Below are 21,298 nucleotides of genomic sequence, written 5' to 3' on the forward strand. Positions count from 1 at the left end.
GTTGACCCTCCTCTTTGTAGACTGGACACTGGTTCAAGTCCATCTGGTGAGGTCTCCATGGCTTCTCTGAACAAGAGGACAGGTGACTCACCACAATTACAGGACAGTTTGAGAGATGCTCCATAGTTCCCGGGAACTTAGTTGGCCTTGGAGGGCAAGGAGCAAAAACTGTCCGTTAAGTCCCTCTTACCAGATTAGTATAGGCCTCAAAGTATGATTGTTAAACATCCAATAAGGTTAGTAAGGTCCAGCAGTCTGGTACTTTTAATTACCATGTGCTGTGTAGATATGGCTTGGGTGAAAAACCAAATATTTTCAGATAAACCTTGACTAGATACGAATTTTGTTCCTTAAACTAGTTGACTAAACTATAACCATAGAAATTTTAAGATTATGTGTATATTATATACCATAACAAATCTAAACAGACCTTCATCACTTGCTTAGGCTTTCTCATTTTTTCTATTTTGGAAAACATCTCCATTCCCATATCCTTTTAACATCTTTTAAATTCTTATTTTTAAAAAACGATTATGAGACATAATAGCACTGACAAATTTTCCGTCTGATGTGAGACTTCTTTTCCTGGGGATGCTAAGCAATGCTTATTCAGTTTTAAGGTTCTAGTGTCAAGCCAGTGTTTGATTAAAGTTTTACTGGGGAACCAATGAATGAATTGAGCTTACTTACCAGATAACTGAGGGGTTGCTGAGGTGTATGTATGATCTGAGGGTATGCACACTGGAAAGCCTTAACCCAGCATGGGTCATGCCTTCTGTTCCTAGCCTTCCCAGATTGTATATTTTAGCCCTCCCCAAATCCAGGAGGCCATGTGTGATTAGGGCCAAATTACATACAGTTGGCTGGGAAGAGCGGCTGGATAATCTGGCGAGGGTCCAATGACCCTGCTTGGCTCTCCTTTAATGAAGGAGCATAACTGTCAGCAAGCCCAATTGTGATAATGTTTAGCGACCAGGCTCAGCTGAAGTCGTGATGATGGTAGTTATTTCGTGCAGAAGGGACTGCTGTATAGCATCCTCTTTTAGAAAAGACCTGGAATTTAAAAGGATTTTGTGCTAGGATCCACATATGAGGGAGAACATATGTCGTTTGTTTTTCTGAGTCTGTGTTACTTCACTTAGTATAAGTTTCTAGATCCATCCATTTACCTGCAGATTTCATTATTTCATCTTTCTTTACTGCTGAATAGAACTCCATTGTGTAAATATACCACACTTTTGTTAACCACTCGTCAGTTGAGGGACACTTAGGTTGCTTCCACCTCTTAGCTTTTGTGAAAAGAGCAGCAACAAACATGGTTGTACAGTGTCTCTACAATAGGATGAGTCCTTTGGGTATATGCTAAAGAGTGGTATAACCAGGTCGTATGGTAGGTTCATTCTTAGTTTCTCTTTTTGTCTTTTTGAGACAGAGTCTCCTTGTAGCCCCAGCTGTCCGGGAAGCTCATTATGTAGAGCAGCCTGGCCTCAAACTCACAAAGATCCGCCTGTCTCTGCCTCTGCCTCCCAAGTGCTGTGATTAAAGGTGTGTGCCACCATGCCTGGCCATTCTTAGTTTTTAAAGAGTTTTCCACACTGTTTTCCATAGAGGTTGCACGAGTTTGCAACCCCACCAGCAGTGAATGAGCGTTCCCTTTTCTCCACATCCTCGCCAGCATTTGGTATCATTTGTTCTCTTGATCCTAGCCAGTCTGATTGGGGTAAGGTGACAACTTAGGGTGGTTTTAATTTGCATTTCCCTAATTACTAACGATGTTGAACACTTTTTGAGATGTTTCTTAGCCATCTTTATTTCTTCCTTTGAGAATTCTCGGTTTAGCTCTTTAGTCTATCTTTTGATTGGGTCATTTGGTTTCTTAATTTTTTGTTTTTTGAGTTCTTTATGTATTCTGGATGTTAAACCTCTGTCAGATGTGTCACTGGTGAAGATTTTTCCCATCCTGTAGGTTTTCTCTTCACTTTTTTGATTGTTTCTTTTGCTGCACAGAAGCTTTTTAGGTTAACGTGAGGTCCCAGTTGTCGATTGCTGACCTTAATTCCTGAGCAAATTCTGACCAATTTAGGAAATCCTTTCCTACACCTCTACCTCGTAAGTTACTGCCAATATTTTCTTCTAATAGTTTCAGGGTTTGCAGTTTCACATTGAGGTCTTTCATCCATTTGGAGTTGACTTTTGTGCAAGGTGAAGAATAAGGATCTAGTTTCATTCTTCTACAGGTGGAGATCAGTTTTGCCAGCACCATTTGTTGAAGATGCCATCTTTCTTCCATTGTGTGTTCTTGGTAACTTTGTCAAATATCAGGTCGCTGAAATTGCATGTATTTGGGTTTGGATCTTCAATGATGTATCTGTGTGTCAATTTTTGTACCAGTACCATGCTGTTTATGACTACAGGTCTGTAGGATACTTTGAGATCTGGTATAGTTATAATCCCCTCAGTGTTGCTCTTTGTGCTTAGGGTTGCTTTGGCTATCTGGGGTCTTTTGTGCCTCCATATGAATTTAAGGATGCATTTTTTGAATTCTGTGAAGTATGTCATGGGGATTTTGATTGGGATTGCATTGAATCTATATATTACTTTTGGTAGGATGGTCATTTTAACAATATTAATTGTTCCAATCCATGAACATGGGAGATCCTTCTGTCTCCTGGTATCTTCCTCAATCTCATTCTTTAACTATTTAAAATTTTCATTGTTGAGATCTTTGGTGTCTTTCGTCAGATTTAGTCCAAGATATTTTAATTTTTTTGCAGCAGTTGTGAATGAGAACATTTCCCTGTATTCTTCATCCAGTTGCTTGTTATTGGTATATAGAAAGCCTACTGAGTTTTGTAGATTGATTTTTACCTGCCGCTATACTGAAAGTGTTGATCAGTTCTAGGAGTTTTGTGGTGGAACTTTTGTGATCTCTCAGGTATAGTATCATATCATCTGCAAAAAGTGATAGTTTGATCTCTTCTTTTCCAATTAGTACTCCTTTAATTTCCTTCTCTTGTCTTATTGCTATATATAGCAAGAGTTTCAAGCACTATGTTGAAAAGGAGTGGAGATAGTGGACATCCTTGTCTGTTTCCTGATTTTAATGGGAATGCTTCCAGTTTTTCTCCATTTAGAATGATATTGGCTGTGCGTTTGTTGTGTATAGCTTTAATTATGTTGAGGTATGTGTTCTCCAGTCCAGTTCCCTCTACTTTGAACATAAATGCATGCTGAATTTTGTCAAAAGCCTTTTCTGCATCTATTGAAATGATCATGTGGTTCTTGTCGTTGAGCCCATTTATGTGATTTATGACATTTATTGACTTACGTATATTGAACCATCCCTGCATCTCTGGGATAAAGCCTACTTGATCATGGTGAATGATCTTTTTGATGTGTATCTGTATGTGGTTTGCAAGTATTTTGTTGAGAATTTTTGCATCTGTGTTCATTAAGGATATGGGTCTATAGTTTTATTTTTTCGATTGTGTCTTTATCTGGTTTGGGTATTAGAGTGATGCTGGCTTCATAGAAGGAGTTTGGGAGTTCTCCCTCTGGTTCTATCATTTTGAATATATATATTTGGTCTTTTTGCGGCAGGGTCTCCCTGTAGCCCCAGCTGGCCTGGAACTCGCTATGTAAATCAGGTTGGCCTCAAACTCAGAGATCCCTCTGCCTCTGCCTCCTAAGTACTGGAATTAAAGGCATGCACCATCAGACCCAGCCATTTTGCATAATTTCAGTAGTATTGGTCTTCTTTAAATGCCTGGTAGAATTCTGCTGTAGATCCATCTGGGCCTGGGCTTTTTTTTATTTGGGTGGCTTTGTATTGTTGTTTGAATTTCCTTATATGTTATGGGTGTGTTTAAACTGTTGATCTCTTCTTGGTTTAACTTTGGTGGTTCCCATGATTTCAGATATCCATCCATTTATTTTAGATTTTCAGATTTAGTAGTGTATAGGTTTTTAAAATATTCCCTTATAATGATCTGGACCTTTTGGGTGTCTGTTGTGATGTTTCCCTTTTCATATCTGATTTTGTTGATTTGGATTTGCTCTTTCTTTTTTTTGGTTAAATGAGCTAAGGGTCTATCTATTTTGTTTAGCTTTTCAAAGAACCACCTCTTAGATTCATTGATTCTTTGTTTTGTTTTCTTTGTTACTATTTCATTTCTGCTCTGATTTTTGTCATTTCTTCTCTTCTGCTGGGTTTGGGTTTCACTTTTCCTGCCTTTCTAGGGTCTTGAGTTGCAGTGTTAGGTCATTTATTTCGGCTCTTTCTAATTTTTTAATGTGGACACATAGAGCTATAAACTTCCCTCTTAGAACTGCTTTTAATGTGTGCCAGAGGTTGTGTTGTATTGTCCTTCTCATTGAATTCCAGGAATTCTTTTATTTCTTTCTTAATTTCTCCTTTCACCCACTTGTTCAGAAGTGTGTTGTTCAGTCGCAGCGAGTTTGTGTAGTGCCTAGGGCTTTGTCAGGTGTTGATTTTGAGCTTTATTGCATTGTGGTCCGATAGAATGCACGGAATTATTTCAGTTGTTTTGTATTTGTTGGGGTTTGTTTTGTGGCCTAGTATGTAGTCAGTTTTTGAAAATGTTCCATTGGATGCTGAGCAGAAAGTATGTTCTTTGGTGCTTGGGTGGAATATTCGAAAGACGTCTGTTAGGTCTGTTTGATGTATGGTATCATTTAATTCAGATGTCTCTCTGTTTATTCTTTGTCCAGTTGACTTGTCTAATGGAGACAGTGGGGTATTGATGTCCTCTGCTATTACTGAGTTGGTGTTAATCTGTGTCTTAGAGTCCTGTAGTGTTGTTTTTATGAATTTGGGTGCACTAGAATTTGGTGCATATATGTTAAAGATTGTAATATCTTCTTGGTTAACTGTTCCTTTGATCAGAATGAAGTGACCCTCCTTATCTCTTCTGATTAGTTTTACTTTGAAGTTATTTTGTCAGATATTAGAATTGCAACACTTCCTTGTTTCTTAGTGCCATTTGCTTGGGATATTTATTTCCATCCTTTTACCTTAAGGTAGCATGTGTCCTTGAAGGTGAGATGGGTTTCTTGCAGACAGCAAAGAGATGGATTTTGTTTCTTAGTCCATTCACTTAGCCTTTGTCTTTTGACTGGGGAGTTCAGTCCATTGATATTTAAGGTTATTATTGAAAGATGTGTATTGCTTGCCATCATTTTGATTGCTGCTTTTGTTCTCTGTCTAATTTTGTGTTTCCTACATTATACGTTTGTTTATTTCCTTTTGTTGCCCCTGGGGTCTAGTTGTTTCTCTGCTCTCTGTATTGCTTCAGATAGTCTTTGAAGGGCTGGTTTTGTGGACATGTATTCTTTCAGGTTATTCGTCTCATGGAAAATTTTTCTTTCCCCCTCAACATATAGATATTTTTGCTGGGTAAAGTATTCTGGGCTGTCATCTATTGTCATATAGAACTGGAAATACCCTAGTCCAGGCTCTTCTGGCTTTCATTGTTTGCATTGATAAGTCAGCTGTAATTCTGATGGGCTTTCTTTGTATGTGACTGGTTTTCTTTTGCTGCTTTCAGGATTCTCTTTGTTCTGTACATTTAGTGTTTTTACTATGATGTGTCTTGGGGAGTTTCTTTTCTGATCCGTCTATTTGGTGTTCTATGTGCTTCCTGTATTTGTATAGGGATGTCTTTCCCTAATTTCAGGGAATTCTCTTCTATAATCCTGTTTAAAATCTGGTCAATACCATTAACCTGAAATTCTTCTCCTTCCTCTATACCTATGATCCATAGATTTGGTCTTTTCATGTTGTCCCACATCTCTTGCATATTCCATTCCTGTATTTTTAAAAATTTTCCATACTCTTTTCTTGAGTGGTCCAATTCTTCAACTTTGTCCTCCAGTGTTGATATTATGTTTTCCATTTCATTCATTCTACAGGTGAGGCTTTCCCCTGTTGTTTCAAGTTGGCTTATTGAGTTTTGCACTTTCTTCAATGTTTTCTTCACTGCATTTCTGCCTGAGTTTTCTTCAGTGTTTCTCTTTGAATTCATTCAGATGTTTATCCCTTTGATTTGTTTGTTCGTGTGTTCTTTAAATTTGTTGAATTCCTTGATCATGTTTATGAATCTTCTTTCAAATTCAGTGTGCTGGGTTATGTCTAGGGGTTTCTCCTTGTAGAACTCTTCTAAAGGATTGGTGGAGTTTGGTTGGGACATTTGGCTTTCCATTTTATTCTTTCGTTGTGATTTTGGCATGTGAATTTCTTTTGTTTATGATTCTGATAGGAGAATTAAGTTGAAGTATTCTTCTGTTTGTATTATCTGGGTGCCTAGATCCTTTCTTTGTTGGTTATGTAAAGCTGGTTGGTACAGGGTTCAGGTTCTTTCAGGTTTAATTTGGAGGGAACTGATGGCTTCAGATCAGCTATTCAGGAGTACCCACAGAAGCCCAATTTAGGTTCCAGTCAGGTACACTCAGGCTTCCTTCACCATGTGGAGGCAGGTTCCAGGGGCTCTCAGGCAGTCCCCTGCATTCTCAGGCCTTCTGCCTGAGGGAGGCCAGAGGGAGACACTCTCTGGAGGTCTTCAGAGATCAGAGCCTCTACCTAGAAGCTCTTTAAACCAAGTTTAGGTCATTTGGGGGGGGGCATGTGTGCATGTGTGTGCATGCTGATATGGATATGGGTTGTTCCTGTGTCCCCGTGTGTCTGAGTGTCTGTGTCCGTGTCCGTGTCCGTGTCCGTGTCCGTGTGTGTGTGTGTGTGTGTGTGTAGGCCAGAGGACAACTTAATGGTGTGTTGTTCTTCAGGAGTTGTCTACCTTATTTTTTTGAGACAGGGTCTTATGTCACTGGAGCTTGCTGATTGGCTATGCTGGCTGGTGGTGAACTCCAAGACATGGCCTGCCTCCGCCTCTCCAGCACTAGGATTACAAGTTTATACCACTGCACCAGGCTGTTTTATGTGGGTTCTGGAGCTGGAACTCAGGTTCTTACGCTTGTACTGCAAGGACTGTCCCCACTGAGCTATCTTGAGCCCTAAGAATCATCCATGTATTTGTATCTGCTATTGTTTTTGCTGACTTGGATAGAATGACATTTAGAAGATATGTATTGATGTCATATTAAAACAAGTTATTCTCTATTGATATTTTTAGTGTATGAGTGTATTGCCTGCATGTGCATAAGTGTACCCGTGTCATGCAGTGCCCTCAGAGGTCAGAAGAAGATGTTGGATTTCCCTGGAACTGGAATTACGGACAGCTCTTTGCTGCCATGTGGGTGCTAGGAATTGAACCTGGGTCCTCTGTAATAGCAGCCAGTGCTAGTGCTCTTAACCACTGAGCCATCTCTTCAGCCTCACTTTGAAAATGCGTAGCATTTATTACAGAGTGGAGGATAGTGGAGGATAGCATACACTGAGGACTGAGTGTGGACACTAGCCAAAGGGACCATTGTGGAGCAGTGTACACTTTCAGGGAGTTAGAGGGGACAATGGGCAAAGAGACCATTGTGCTGACCTACATTTTCGGCAGGCTCTATTTTATATCTTAAGTTTCTAGAGCAGACAGCTGCCCTGAGGAGTATTCTCTCTCTCTCTCTCTCTCTCTCTCTCTCTCTCTCTCTCTCTAAGAGTTTGTCAATTTTATTAACCTTTCTGAAAAATCAGCTCTTCCTGGAACTTTTTATGTAGATCAGCCTTCCATCTCATAGAGATCCACCTGCCCCTGCCTCCTGAGTGTAGGGATTAAAAGACACTTTGCTTATGTATAGTTTTTGAGTTCTTGAAGGACATAATGGGGGCAGCATTAAGATAAAAAAAAATAGTAAGCCGGTCAGATGTCAAACATTTCTAAAAACATTTTCTTCAGCATCTGCTAATCACAAAGAAATATGAACTATGACTATACAGTTAAGAAATATAAAATATATTGGGGCTGGAGAGATGGCTCAGTTTTGAAGAATACTGGTTGTTCTTGCAGAAGACCTGGGTTTGAATCTCAGCACCCACATGGCAGCTAACAACTGTCCGTAACTCTAGTCCCAGGGGATCTGACAGTCTCTTCTGACCTCCGTGGGCACTGCACAACACGGGTGCACTTACCTACATGCAGGCAATACACACATATACATAAAATAAAAATAAATAAAATTAAAAAAAAAGATATATAAAGTATATTAACATAAAAGTATAGAAGTTAATGAGATTATCACTGAAGTGTTTGGTAAATAAGTGAAGCATGAGTTTGAGATTAAAAACCTTTTAAAATTGTTAAAAAATTTTTTATTTATTTTATGTGTATGCTTGTATTGTTTGCATGTAGGTAAGTGCACCCGTGCCATGCAATGTCCGTGGAGGTCAGAAGGGGCTGTCAGATCCCCTGGGACGAGTTACGGACAGTTGTTAGCTGCCATGTGGGTGCTGGGATTCGAACCCAGGTCTTCTGCAAGAACAACCAGTGTTCTTAACTACTGAGCTATCTCTCCACCCCGAGATTAAAAACCTTTTAAACAACCTTCCAAACTTTAAAAAATTTCTTCAAGTAGTTTATCTGTCCCAGTCTCATGGCAGCTATAGCCCGAGTTTCAGAGAAGGATGGAAGGGCCACACTCCTGTTAGTATTGTCACTAATGTTTGTGTCCTCTGCTGGACTTGATGCTGTTCGTACAGCTGTCATGGCTACTGCCTGCTCATTCATGAATCATTTCTTCTAGCTGGCTCTGGTGAGCTTTTGTTTCCATGTCATCCCTTTCTGGTGAACTTTGGTAATGAGTATTTTTTGGAGTTGTAGACATTCTGCTATTAAAACATAATTTATACACTATCCATATGAGCAGCAAATTTGTATTTCCTACCAAACTCTTGGGTCTCCTTATGAATTCCTTTGTTGTCTGGTCCTGTAATCTCCACATTGATGTTCAGAAAACTGTCCTCTGCTACCTCAAAGATGAGAATTGTCTTGGTGCCCAAGGTGACCACTGAAAGACACACTCCTCAGCATACTGATGGACTGGCCCAGGACTGTGGCCAGAAGAACAGCAACTGTTCTTCTAGCATGTGGTAGGGACACAGACTGTGGTGCAACTATGGCTGCCTCCATGGCTGCCTCTGAACATGGCATAGCTTTATTTTCGTTTGTGGTCTTTAGTATCTCTTAGTTGAATTCTATACCTTTTGTACAAGTATTTTGTTATACCTGTGCCTTAGAGCAGAGAGCCATTAAACTAAAACCTAAAGAATAGAATCATGCTGGGCCTAGTGGCGTATGCTTGTAGTTGTCCCCCTCCCCCCCAAAATAAAAATAAAAACAAGAAAAAATAAAAAAAATAATCTGCATGTCACTGGTTTTTGTAAGACCCATGTTGTAACATTTCTAGCTAAGACTTTTTAAAATGGTGCGGCAAAAAGTTGAGTATTATATGACACCTAAGAATTACATGAAAATTAAAGTTTAGTGTTCATAAAGACTTGTTGCTTTTGTAATAAGGTCCCATTGTAGCCAGGTTGCCTTTGAACTTGGGAGAGTCTCATGTAGTGGAAGACCATCTTAAACTCCTGATTTTCCTGTCTCTACCCCCCAAGAACCGAGGTTGCAGGTGTGCATCACCAGGCCCAGCTTAAAATTTTATTGGAACATGTCTTGTGATCAATTAAGTGTATTACTGCATTTGAGTAATATTACTGCATTTGAGTAACATGACAGAATTGATTATTGGAAAGATTGTATGACCCAGTAAGCATAGATATTTAGTATATAGTGCCTTGTCTTAAAATTAATTGTTTGGTTATGTGTGTATCTCAGGATTTCTTGTTACAGTGAGGGTGGGGCAGGGCTGCAGCTTTTTTTCTTCAGTTCCATTAAGACTTAAGTTTATACTGCATCATGGTTGGTAAATGATTTGTATTCTTCAGGTATATTTGAGCAGAACAGAAGCTTAAAAATGAGTGCTGTCATGATTTATATTGTGGACACTAGCTGTGTCTTGACATTTTACATTTGATAAGCCAAGAGTGGCTCACTCCTGTTATCTGCTACAGAGGAGGCTAAGGCAGGAGCTTTGCTGCAAGTTCTAGGCCAGCCTGGGCCTTAATAAATAATAAATCCCTGCCTCAGAAAAGATAAAACTATACAAAAATAAGAATATTACTTAATTAAGATAGAATTAATTTTTAACTGATTTTTTTTTTTTTTAGGAAATTAAGCGAGAGACAGAACCGAAGGATGACAATTTACCTATCAAACGGGAAAGGCATGGGAATGTAGCCAGCCTTGTACAGCGAATGAGCACTTATGGACTTCCAGCTGGAGGAATTCAGCCACACCCACAAACCAAAAATCTTAAGAAGAGTATGTAAATAATTCTTTTCCTGCCTAATTGTATCAAAATAGGGGGTTTTGTGGCTGCTCATAAAATCAGAAAAATCAGTTGTCTTCTGCAGCAGATTGTGGTAACCTCCAAGTTATTCTCATTACTGATCATTGGTACATACATGTAGTTGATTTTGATGTTTGGTTATATGGAGTTAGTAATGTCAGTAATCCAGCCCGAGTAGCTGACAGCAATCAATATACAGGAATTACAATATGGTTTATCTCTTACAGATTCTGATGAATGGCTAATACATTACTGTGTTTAATAGTACTTAATAGAATGTTGAAATGCCTGATACTTTCTTGTTTTCTTTTTCTTTTGAAATAAGGTCTTGCTAGGTAGCTCATGCTGGCCTCAGATTCCTGATCTTTCTGCCCTGGCAAGTTCATCGTCAACTTAAGGGAAAAAATTTGACAAGAGAGACTACCACATTTTATTTTTAAAGTTTTAAATTTATTATTTTTATTCTTGTATGTACCCAGGCATGATGTGTGTGTGTGTGTGTACTCATGTGGAGGTCAGTACAGCTTTGTGGAGTTGTTTCTCTCCCACCTTTACATGGATTCTAGAGATCGAATTCAGGTTGCCAGGCTTGTGCAGCAATAGCCTTTACCCACTGGGCCTGTCTCATGGGCCCAACTCATTTTAAATTATTTAAGTTTGAATTTGTTTTATGACCTTAGATCACTTAAATTCTTTTATTTAGCTACTTAGGAGAAAAGACAGAAAATATTGCCACTCTTAAAGACTATTTGTTCTAGTTTCTCTCTCCACTGCCATGACAAAACACTGACCAGTACCAACTTGAGGAGGAAAGGGTTTATTCATCTTACATCACCCAGATCACAGTTCATCAGGGAGCTTAATGTAGGAACTCAGGGCAGGAACCGGAGCACAGGCCATGGAGGAATACTGCTTACTGGCTTGTTCCCCTGGCCCATGCTCAACCTGCTTGCTTATATGACGTGGGTTTGCCTGCCCAGGGGTGGCACCACCCACAGTGGGCTGGGCCCTCCCACATCACTCAGTAATCAAGAAGATGCCCCACAGACATGGCCATAGGCCTGTCCAATGGAGGCAATTCCCCAATTGAGGCTCCTTCAACCCAGGTGTGTCAAGTTGACACTAAAGCTATCCAGCACACTATTATTTAAAAATACAAAATCATTAAGGGGACTGGAGAGATAGCTCAGCAGTTAAGAGCACTGACTGCTCTTCCAGAGGACCCAGGTTCGATTTCCAGCACCCACGTGATGGCTGGCAACCACCTGTAACTCCAGTTCCAGGGAATCTGATGCTTTTTTCTGACTTCCACTGGCATTGCACAACACAGGTATACTTATATTATGCAGGCAATATACTCATACACATAAAATAAAAATAAAATATTAAAAATAAAGCATTAAATATGTACAAAGAATTACATTGTTTATGGCAACAGATGGTAATGTTTTAATATAAAAATAGACATGTAAAGCGCTAAGAGTGATATTTCAGGTTATTGAGAGAAAAAATTGAATTTATTTATTCATTTATTTACTTATTTATTGTGTGTGTGTGCACGCTGTGGTGGGCATATGGAGCAAATTATGGGAGTTGATTTGTTCTTTCTACTCTATGGGTTCTGGGGATTGAACTCAAGTGTCAGACTTGGAGGCAAATGCCTTTACCTACTGAGCCATCTTGTTGGCCTTTAAATGAATATTTAAGCACACTTAGACTTTTAGTATCTTTGACATTGTGGTCTGTAAGTCCCTTGTAAGATGAAGTAATTGTCACTAAGGAAATTATTTTGGTATACATTTGCTGAATTGTAAATACAAGGCTATTAACCATTTGTATCAATGCCCTTGCTTATAAGTCTGGGGAAACCTGTTTTCTGAGTTATATCTCCTTTGGTTACTTTTCATAAAATAAAAGCGTTTTGTGAGAAATGACAATTTCTTGATACCAAGACTAAAGTTTTTTCTGTCATTTGTATCCTGGACAAATGTGGTATTCAAATAATATTTATGTACTGCCCTACTGCTTTCAACCTTACTGCTTGAAGATGGACACTTTCAGCATTTTAATGAACCTGGACTATAAAACTTCTTAGAGACTAGGGGAACAAATTACAGAGGTCTGTGTCCTATAGTTGTTCCTCTGTGGAATTCTTGTAGGCAGAATTTTTAGACCAATTGGAGAGTTACTAATAACCTGCTGCTATAAGCTCCATTTATAACTTTAATTCTATGAACTATAAAGGACAAACAAGACAAAGAGTTTGAGACAGGGTCTGGAGCTTGCTGTGTATACTAGGCTGGCCTTGATCTCACCAAGTTTTGTCTGCCTCTGCTTCCCTATGCTAGGATTAAAGGCATATACCACTGCGCCTGGCTGAGACAAAGAGTTTTACAAGGCTATGGGTTCTTTATTAATTTTATGTACTAAATAGAAATAAACACAGTAAATTTTACAGGAACCATTTTTGAAGAATGCACAAAACTGCTTGTTCTAGTTTGCCTTCAATTGTTGAGACAAAACACTGACCAGTACTAAATTGGGAAGGAAAGGGTTTATTTGGCTCACATCTCCTGGGTCACAGTTCATCACTGAGGGAGCCCAAGGTAGGAGCTTATGGCAGGAACTTGGAGGCAGGAGCTGAAGCACAGGCTTGCTCTCCTGGCCCATGTTTAGCCTGTTTCTTATATAATACAGGACCCCCTCCCCAGGGGTGGCACCACCCACAGTGGGCTGGGCCCTCCCACATCACTCTCAACAGTCAAGAAAATGCCTTACAGACATGGCCACGGGCCAGTCCAATGGAGACAGTTCCTGAATTGAGGCTCCCTTACCCAGGTGTGTAAAATTGACAACTAAAGCTATCTAGCACACTACTGTTCTTCAAATTTTTATGTAAAATTTTACCTTAAGATTCAGATGAAATGTGACCACAAAACTTTTCTATGAGTTCTGAGTTAGTCATGAAATTATGGTCTTAGTTTACTTTATTTGGTTTTATTTATTTGAAATACTAATTTACTACGTTTATTGTGTTTTGTGTTTCAGAGGCAATTTGCTTCTTCTATCATATGGCTCCTAGGGTTTGAACTCAGATTGTCAGGCTTGGCACATGTCTTTAGTCTCAGCACCCATGATACATAAGCAGGCCAATCTCTGTGAGTCTCAGGTCAGCCTAGCCCATATAGCAAGTTCCAGGCCAGCCAGGTGTGCATAGTGAAACCCTGTCTCAAAAAAAAAAAAAAACCCAAAAAACAAACCAAAAAAAACCTAGACTACAAAGGAGTTGATATTAGTGCTTTTGAAATGAATCATAGGTCATCAAATTTTGCTAATAATAATACAAAAAATATTACATGGGCATTATTAGCTGTTTGAGACAACCATAAGCTACCCTTCCTGTCTCTCCCTTTGGTTCAGGCTTGCCTGGAACTCACATTTTAGCCCAAGTGAGCCTCAAACTCACAATCATTTGGCTTCAGTGCAGGAGTAGGCCTTCTCTGGGTGTATGTACTTGGGGATGAGGTAGTACCTGCAGCTTTTCTTTTCCTGACTTTGTTCCATCTCACTAAGGATCTTACAGAGGAAGATCCCAACTGGAGCTGGGCCGAATTCCTCTGTTTAGTTGTAAGTAGTTTGAGGAAAATGAGTGTAACTCAAGAAACTGACTAAAATTTATATCCAGACAAATTTCTAGACATATTTGACTTATCAGAATTCAACAGGAAGATATAAAAATATCCAGATGGGCCTGGAGAGCTGACACAGTGGTTAAGAGCACTCACTGGCTGTTCTGCAGGGTTCAGTTCCCAGCACCTACATGGTGGGTCACAACTGTCCATAACTCCAGTTCAGGGGCTCCAACATCCTCTTCTGACTTCCATGGGTGTTGAATGACACAGGTACACTTAGATACTTGCAGGTAAAACACTTATACACATAAATAAAAATAAGAATGAAAAATTTAGAACAGACCAATAACGGGTAATGAGGTTAAATCAGTCATAAAATTACCAACAATCCAGACTCCAGGACCAGAGGAGACAGCATTGCTAAACCTTGCCGAACATTTAAAGAAGCATTAACCTAGTGGGCATGGTAACACACTCCAATAATCCCAGCACTCTGGAGGTAGGGGCAGGCCGATGGATTTCTGTGAGTTCAAGGACAGCTGGTGCTACAGGGAGACCCCGTCCCAAAAAGACGAAAGAAAATCTAACCAGTGCTCCTCAAGCAGTTTGATGTATTAGAAAGGGAGAGAACCCTTCTAAGTTCATTCTGTAAGGCCAGCATTATTCTAGTACCAATATCTGACAAAGATAAAGTAAAAAAGAAAACTTACCCCCAAAGTCACTGATAAATATAGATGCAATATAGATGCAAACATGTTGTACAAAATTCTAACATTTAATTTTTCAGGTATACCACAAAGATCATAAAGTGACAAGTTAGTTTCATTCCAGAGTTGTAAGGATGGCCCAACATGTGCAAATGAATAAACAGTGTATGTTATAAATTGAATGAAGGATAAAAATCATGTGATCCATCTAAACAGAGAAGAAATGTTTGATAAGACTCGATATCTCCATATGCTCCAAAGTTAGGTACAGAAGACTCATACCCCAGTATATGGAAGGCTGTGTACTACAGTCCACAGTCCCCATACTGAATGGTGGAAAACTGAAAGCATTTCTTCCAAGATTGGCAACAAGACAAAGGTGAAAAGACAATCATGGCTTTTAGTCAGTATAATGATAGAAATTCAGCCAGAGTGGTTAGGTTAGAAAGAGGAAATGACAAGGTATACAAACAGGAAAAGAAGTCAAGTTATCCCTGTTTTCAGATATATAGAAAAATCTCCATTTCACACCAAGTTCAGTAAAGTAACAGGGTGTAAAATCAACATACAAAATCAGTAACTTTTCTATACACCTATGTTGGCGATCCCTCCAACACCCTAGGAATACACTTCACTGAAGAAGTCAAATACCTCTATAGTAGTAAAAATTATGAATAGTGGGCTGGGGATGTAGCTTTTTTGGTAGAATGCTGCATGTCGTGCACAAAACCCTGGGTTTGATCCCTAGCACCAGATAAGCTGGGGGTGGTTCCTGTAACCCCAGTACTTGGGGGGAGGATCATAGTTGTATGGTTATCCTAGGCTGCATAGTGAGTTTCAGACCATCCTGTGAGAGACCGTGAGAAACCTGACTACCTGAGTTCAATCTCCAGCACTCACACGATAGAAATAGAAAACTGACTCCTGAAAGTTGTCCTATGACCACTGTACACACTTTGGCATGCCTCCATGCACAAATAAATAAATGAATTTTAAAAATTCAAAAGATGCTTGGAGTAGTCAAGGAAATGCAAAACTAGTGCAATATCATCCCATTTCATTTATATTGGTGATTATAAAAAATGAAGAGAATGTGGAGAAAAAGCACATGTACACTGCTGGTGGGGATATAAATTAGTATAGCTACTATGAGATAGTTTGACAGTTCCTCAAAAACTAAAAATGATCCCAGCACTGGGAGGCAGAAGCAGGAGGATCCTACATTCAAGGTTAAGTCTGGAATTCATCCAGGACCCTGTCAAAAACAACAAACACAACTACATATATCCAGCTATAGTCTTGGGTGTATGTATCTGAAGGAAGTAAAGCAGTGTGCAAAACAGGTCCCTGCATACCCCTGTTTATTGCAGCACTATTCACGGTAACCAAGGTAGAGAATCAGCCCAAGTACCCATCGATGGCGAATGGGGTAAAGACAGTATGACATCTAAACAAGGAGTGGGATGTTATTTGGCACAAAAGAATGAGATTCTGCCATTTGTAGCAAAATAGATTTGAAAATAGAAGAATAGAAAAGGGATTACTGTGGTCTGGGGTGTCTGGATGGACATGATCATTGTACGTTGTGTGCATGGAGGATATTGCGGTGAATCCTGTCAATTTATACAATTATGTTGTTCTAGTTATAACACTAAAAAATAAAATGTGAAAGCGTAAGAAGGAAAATGTTTAACTCTGGTGTCTTTTTAGTAACTTATTCTCTGACAGATATGAACACATAGGTGAAGATATAAATCTAAACTTCTGTTTTCAACATCTTTTGAACTCTTAAGAAGAAATCTGAGGCTGAGGTGGAAAGATGGCAAGTTCCAGGGCATTCAGGAAAGTGGAGGTTGGAGGAAGAACTAAAATGATGAATAAGTACCTGAAAATGATGGCTGGTGAGATGACTTGGTAGATAAAGGTGCTTACTGCCAAGCCTGAATTGAGAACTTAGACCCATGTATTTATTAAAGGGTTATTTTTGGTATTCATTGTCTTCATTAGACTAGCAAAAAAAAAAAAAAAGCCACCTGGAAGCTTATTAGAAATGCAGGATTATAGCAGGAGCCCTAAAACATTACGATTCCTGCAGAAAATGCAGCAGATAAGCAGTGTAACATATGTATTTATGATTTTTACATAACATTTAATTATTGTATGAGAAATAAGAAAGATACTCAAATAGTGCTTTGCCAGGAAAATAAAAATCACATAGCTGTTCTTCCGCCTGCTTTGATACTCAGTACAGAGTAAACACCACCACTTACCTCTGCTTTCCTTCTCCTTCCCCTTTCCCTCAGCTAACATAAACTGACTTGCAAAAAAGCAGTGTATTTTATCTAAAAAGAAAAGTACAGGTACCTCAACCTGACTTTCTCTCCCTCCCCTCCCTTCCCCTCCTCTTTCTTTTCTCGAGACTGGGTCTCCCTGTAGCCCCAGCTGGCCTGGAACTCACTATACAGACCAGGCTGGCCTTGAACTCACAAAAATCTGCCTGCCTCTGCCTCCCAAGTGCTGGAATTAAAGGCATGCGCCACCACGCCTGGCCTTTATTTTTATGTCATGTGTATGAGTAGTATTGCTTGCATGTAGGTAGGTTACACCCATGTCATACAATGCCTGTGACAGTCAGAAAAGGGTGTCAGATCTCCTAGAGCTAAACAGTTGTTAGCCACCTGTGAGTGCTGGGTCCTCTGCAAGAGCAACTAGTGCTTTTAACTGCTGAACCATCTCTCCAGCCCCTCAACCTGACTTTTAAAGAGACAGGCAGAAGACTGCTCATCACTGCTTTAAAATTTTTTATTACATTCATTTATTATATGTGTGTAGATGGGCATTAATATGGGCACGTGTGTGCTGTGGCACACACCAAAAGGTCAGAGGACAACCTGTGGGAGTTGGTTCCCTCTTTCCACCATGTGGGGCCTGGGGATTGAATTTAGGTCAGCAGGCTTGATGGCATGCACCTTTATCCCCTGAGCCATCTTGCTGGCTTTCAGTATTGCTTCCAAAGAAAAGTGCAAGAGATTAAGTGGTGATGATGGTTCTTCCTACGACAGGGAAGTGCAGGGAATTATTTTATCCATTACCCAAAAGCCTAAGCTTAACATCTAACACACACTGAAGATGGAGATTTTTTTTATTTTGTTCGTTTTGAGACAGGTCTCCCTGTAGCCACAGCTGGGCTAGAACTCGCTATGTACATCAAGCTGGCCTTGAACTCACAGAGATCTGCCTGCCTCTGCCTCCCAAGTTTTGGGAGAAGATGGAGATTTTTTTTTTTTTAAAGGAAATTATTTTTTTATTTACTATTTTTATTTTATGTGTATGCGTGCATTGCTGCGTGCAGGTAAGCGCACCTGTGCTGTGCAGTGCCCACAGAGGATAGAAGAGGCTGTTGGGTCCCCTGGAACTGGAGTCACAGACAGTTGTTAGCTGCCCAATGGGTGCTGGGATTTGAACCCGGGTCTTCTGTAAGAACAACCAGTGTTTTAACCGCTGAACCATCCCTCCAGCCCGAAGATGGAGATTTTGAGACTGAACAGCATACTCCATTTTCCTCTAGTCTTGAATAACGCGATTTCTTCCACTGGTCTCTTATTTTTTAAGAAGTATTTTTTTCTAAAAGATTTATTATTTTAAAATATTTTATTATATTTTTATATGTATGCATGTATTGTCTGCATGTAGGTAAGCGCACCCTTGTTGTACAATGCCTGCAGAGGACAGCAGAGGCTGTTGGATTCCCTGGAACTGGAGTTACAGACAGCTGTTAGTTGCTGTATGTGGGTGCTGGGATTCGAACCTGGATCTTCTGCAAGAACAACCAGTGTTCTTAATCGCTGAGCCATCTCTCCAGCCCCAAGATTTATTATTTTTAAGTCACACACACACACACACACACACACACACACACACACACACACACACACACACACACACACACACACACGTGTATGTGATTGCAGATGCCTATAGAGGCCAGAGGCATAGTATCCCCTGGAATTGGAGTTACAGGTGGTTATGAACCATCTGATGTGGGTGCTGGCAACCTGAACTCTTTTTTTCTGACAGAAGAGTATGCATGTGTGCATGGTATTTGTTTTTTGAGACAGGATCTCCCTGTAGCCCCACCTCTCCTTGACCCCACTATATAGACCAGGGTGGCCTCAAACTCAAAGAGATCTGCCTGCCTCTGCTTCCCAAGTGCTTAGATCAAAGGCATGCACTACCATGCCAGACTAATATGCATTCTTAACCACTGAGCCATCTCTAGCCCCTCTTGTGGTTTTGTCTGAATGATCTGTGCATTGATAATAGTGGAGGCACTGAAATCCCCTACTATTATTATATTGAAGCTCATTTCATTCCAAGCCCTCCGGGCATTTATTTATTGTTTGTTTAAGACAAGAGCTTATGTAGCCCACCCTAGTCTTGAACTCCTGGTCCCCCTGACACCCACCTAGCCTACCCTGTCTGCCTTTCATGGTTTCTGTTGATATGTCTGTTGTTAGTTTAATGGGTTGTCCATAAATGTAAGATGATATTTTCTTTTGTGGATTGTAAAATTCTTTGTGCTGTCCTTTTCACTGTTTTAGTATGATATATTGTAGAGAGGGTCCTTTTCAGTCACGTCTGTCGACATGTTGGAAGTTCTGTAGCTCTCCTCTACCTGGATGTACATGCCTTGCCCAAGATTAGGCAAGGTTTGTATTATTTCAGTTGGTTTGCTTTGCCTTTACCTTTTTTTGTGTGTATGTTGAAACATGCATGTTTGATCTTTTAATGATATTGCTAAAATCTTGCACTATCTCTTCATTCTTATTTTCTATTTTTAAAAAAGTTTTATTAGAAATTAATAGTAAAATAAATAGCTACAGAGAATATGGGTATCATCTTGTTATAGCACATCCAACAAATCTGTCCATTTATTTCCAGTTATTTTTCTATTTTTATCTTAATGTGTTCCTTTTAAAAGTTCTATTTTCAAACTCTGGTATCTTTTTCTTCTGCTTGATCAAGTCTGCTGGTGAAGTTTTCAAATGAATTTTCTATTTGATTTATTGAGCTCTACATTTCCCGAATTCCTGGTTTTTCAAAATCTCTCATTGCTGAACTTCTCCTTTCTATCTTACATAGACTTCCCAAAATTCATTTAACCATTTATCTGTCTTCCCTTGGATCTCACTTAAAAAAGTCATTATTTTTAATTCTTTATCTAACATTTCATCTTGTTCTCTATATCTTGAAATCTGTCACCAAAAAGTTTTGTTCCCCCCCCCCTTTTTTTTTGTTTCTCTTGAAATTTGCACATCTGGTAAAATGGGCATCTCCTCCACTTCAGTGGCATGTTCTTGCAAGTAGCTTTCTATTGAAGGTAGGTCTTGGCAGTATTAGTTCCTTATTCAATGTTGTTTATTTCTGGCTGTTACCATAGGGTAATCAATCTCCCTGCAGCTTCTTTAGCTGTGATTAGTGAGTTTGGGCACAGCCCATATATAGTATTGGAGTTGAAGAGACCCATTATTTCTTTGGGTGATGCAAGAGTAGAGTTGCGGTAGCAATTCAGGCAGTGTGTGGTGAAGGGGGTCCTATGTCATCACTTGGGAAAGGTATCCTCTGTGGGTAATGGATACTGATTCTGTTATTTGAATAGGCAGCTCTAGTAATTATTTAGGATCTAAAAAATTTGTCCTTTGGTTAAACCAGTCCAAGTGGTTCTCTAGGAGGGCAGACATCACAGCACTCACTCTATGCTGCTGATTCCTGGTTTAGACAGTGTGTGATATACAAGATATGGTGTCATGAAGACTGATATAGAGGGTAATGTAGGTGTGATGGAAGCAAAAGTTGTTATCGTCTCTGCTGCTGTGGGCATGTCCACCCAGGAGGGGGACCTCAGAATTTCACCCCCTCCTCTGGTGTGCATGCTTGGGATGGACAATAGCTGAGGATTTTTTTCCCCTGAAAAGTCAGTTGTACTATCTACCAGGGGTATTGCAGGAATGAGTTGCAGCTGGAAGTAGGCAAAATTCCTCTGAGTTTAGGTGCAAACAGAAGTGAAGGAGAGAGCAGAATATAGCTAGACAGTCCTCTCCCTACTTGAGGCTGTGTATGTATGGGCAGGCCTGCAGCTGCAGTCCCAGTCACATTGCTTGAACTGCCCCAGCACACCCATGTGGGTTGAGAAACAATATAGTCCCAGAGTTCTGTTCTTCACCTTGTTAGAGACAGGAGTTCCACATACAGCCCTCCTGACTCATTGGCTTGGCTTCTATGCCAAACCACCTGTGACTAAATTCACCCCTATTTCAGTTAGTTTACTTCTAATCTTTTTTTTTTTTTTTAAATGGACACTACTGTGCATTCCACTCAGCATCCCTGGTATCCAGATATACCCAGTATATATCTCTTGGTGGTTTTGTGCCAGAATCAGTCCACTGAGTCAAGTCTGACTTGGGGCACTTTCATTGTTCCCGCCCCCTGTCCCCCCTCCCCGAAAAAACCCAAATAAACAAAAAACATGGATAGTCGACATTCTGACAGTTATCTTTTCTCGAGAAGGCTCTTGGCTGTAACACTCTGGAG

At 39.9% G+C, this 21,298-nt stretch overlaps 1 protein-coding gene and 1 pseudogene across 1 annotated transcript in view; one reads left to right on the forward strand and one right to left on the reverse strand.

The window, feature by feature from the left end:
• The window catches only part of Cd2ap (CD2 associated protein), a 122,909-nt gene that overhangs the window by 50,352 nt on the left and 51,259 nt on the right, over positions 1 to 21,298 (forward strand). The window contains exon 3 of the mRNA XM_008846733.3: positions 10,187 to 10,340. Coding sequence (XP_008844955.1) covers positions 10,187 to 10,340 — 154 coding nt within the window. The remainder of the gene's footprint in view (positions 1 to 10,186; positions 10,341 to 21,298) is intronic.
• On the reverse strand, positions 8,499 to 9,092 carry LOC115072628 (annotated as a pseudogene).

The sequence above is a fragment of the Nannospalax galili genome, unplaced genomic scaffold (assembly GCF_000622305.1).
Source record: "Nannospalax galili isolate Female #2095 unplaced genomic scaffold, S.galili_v1.0 scaffold803, whole genome shotgun sequence".
NCBI lineage: Eukaryota > Metazoa > Chordata > Mammalia > Rodentia > Spalacidae > Nannospalax > Nannospalax galili.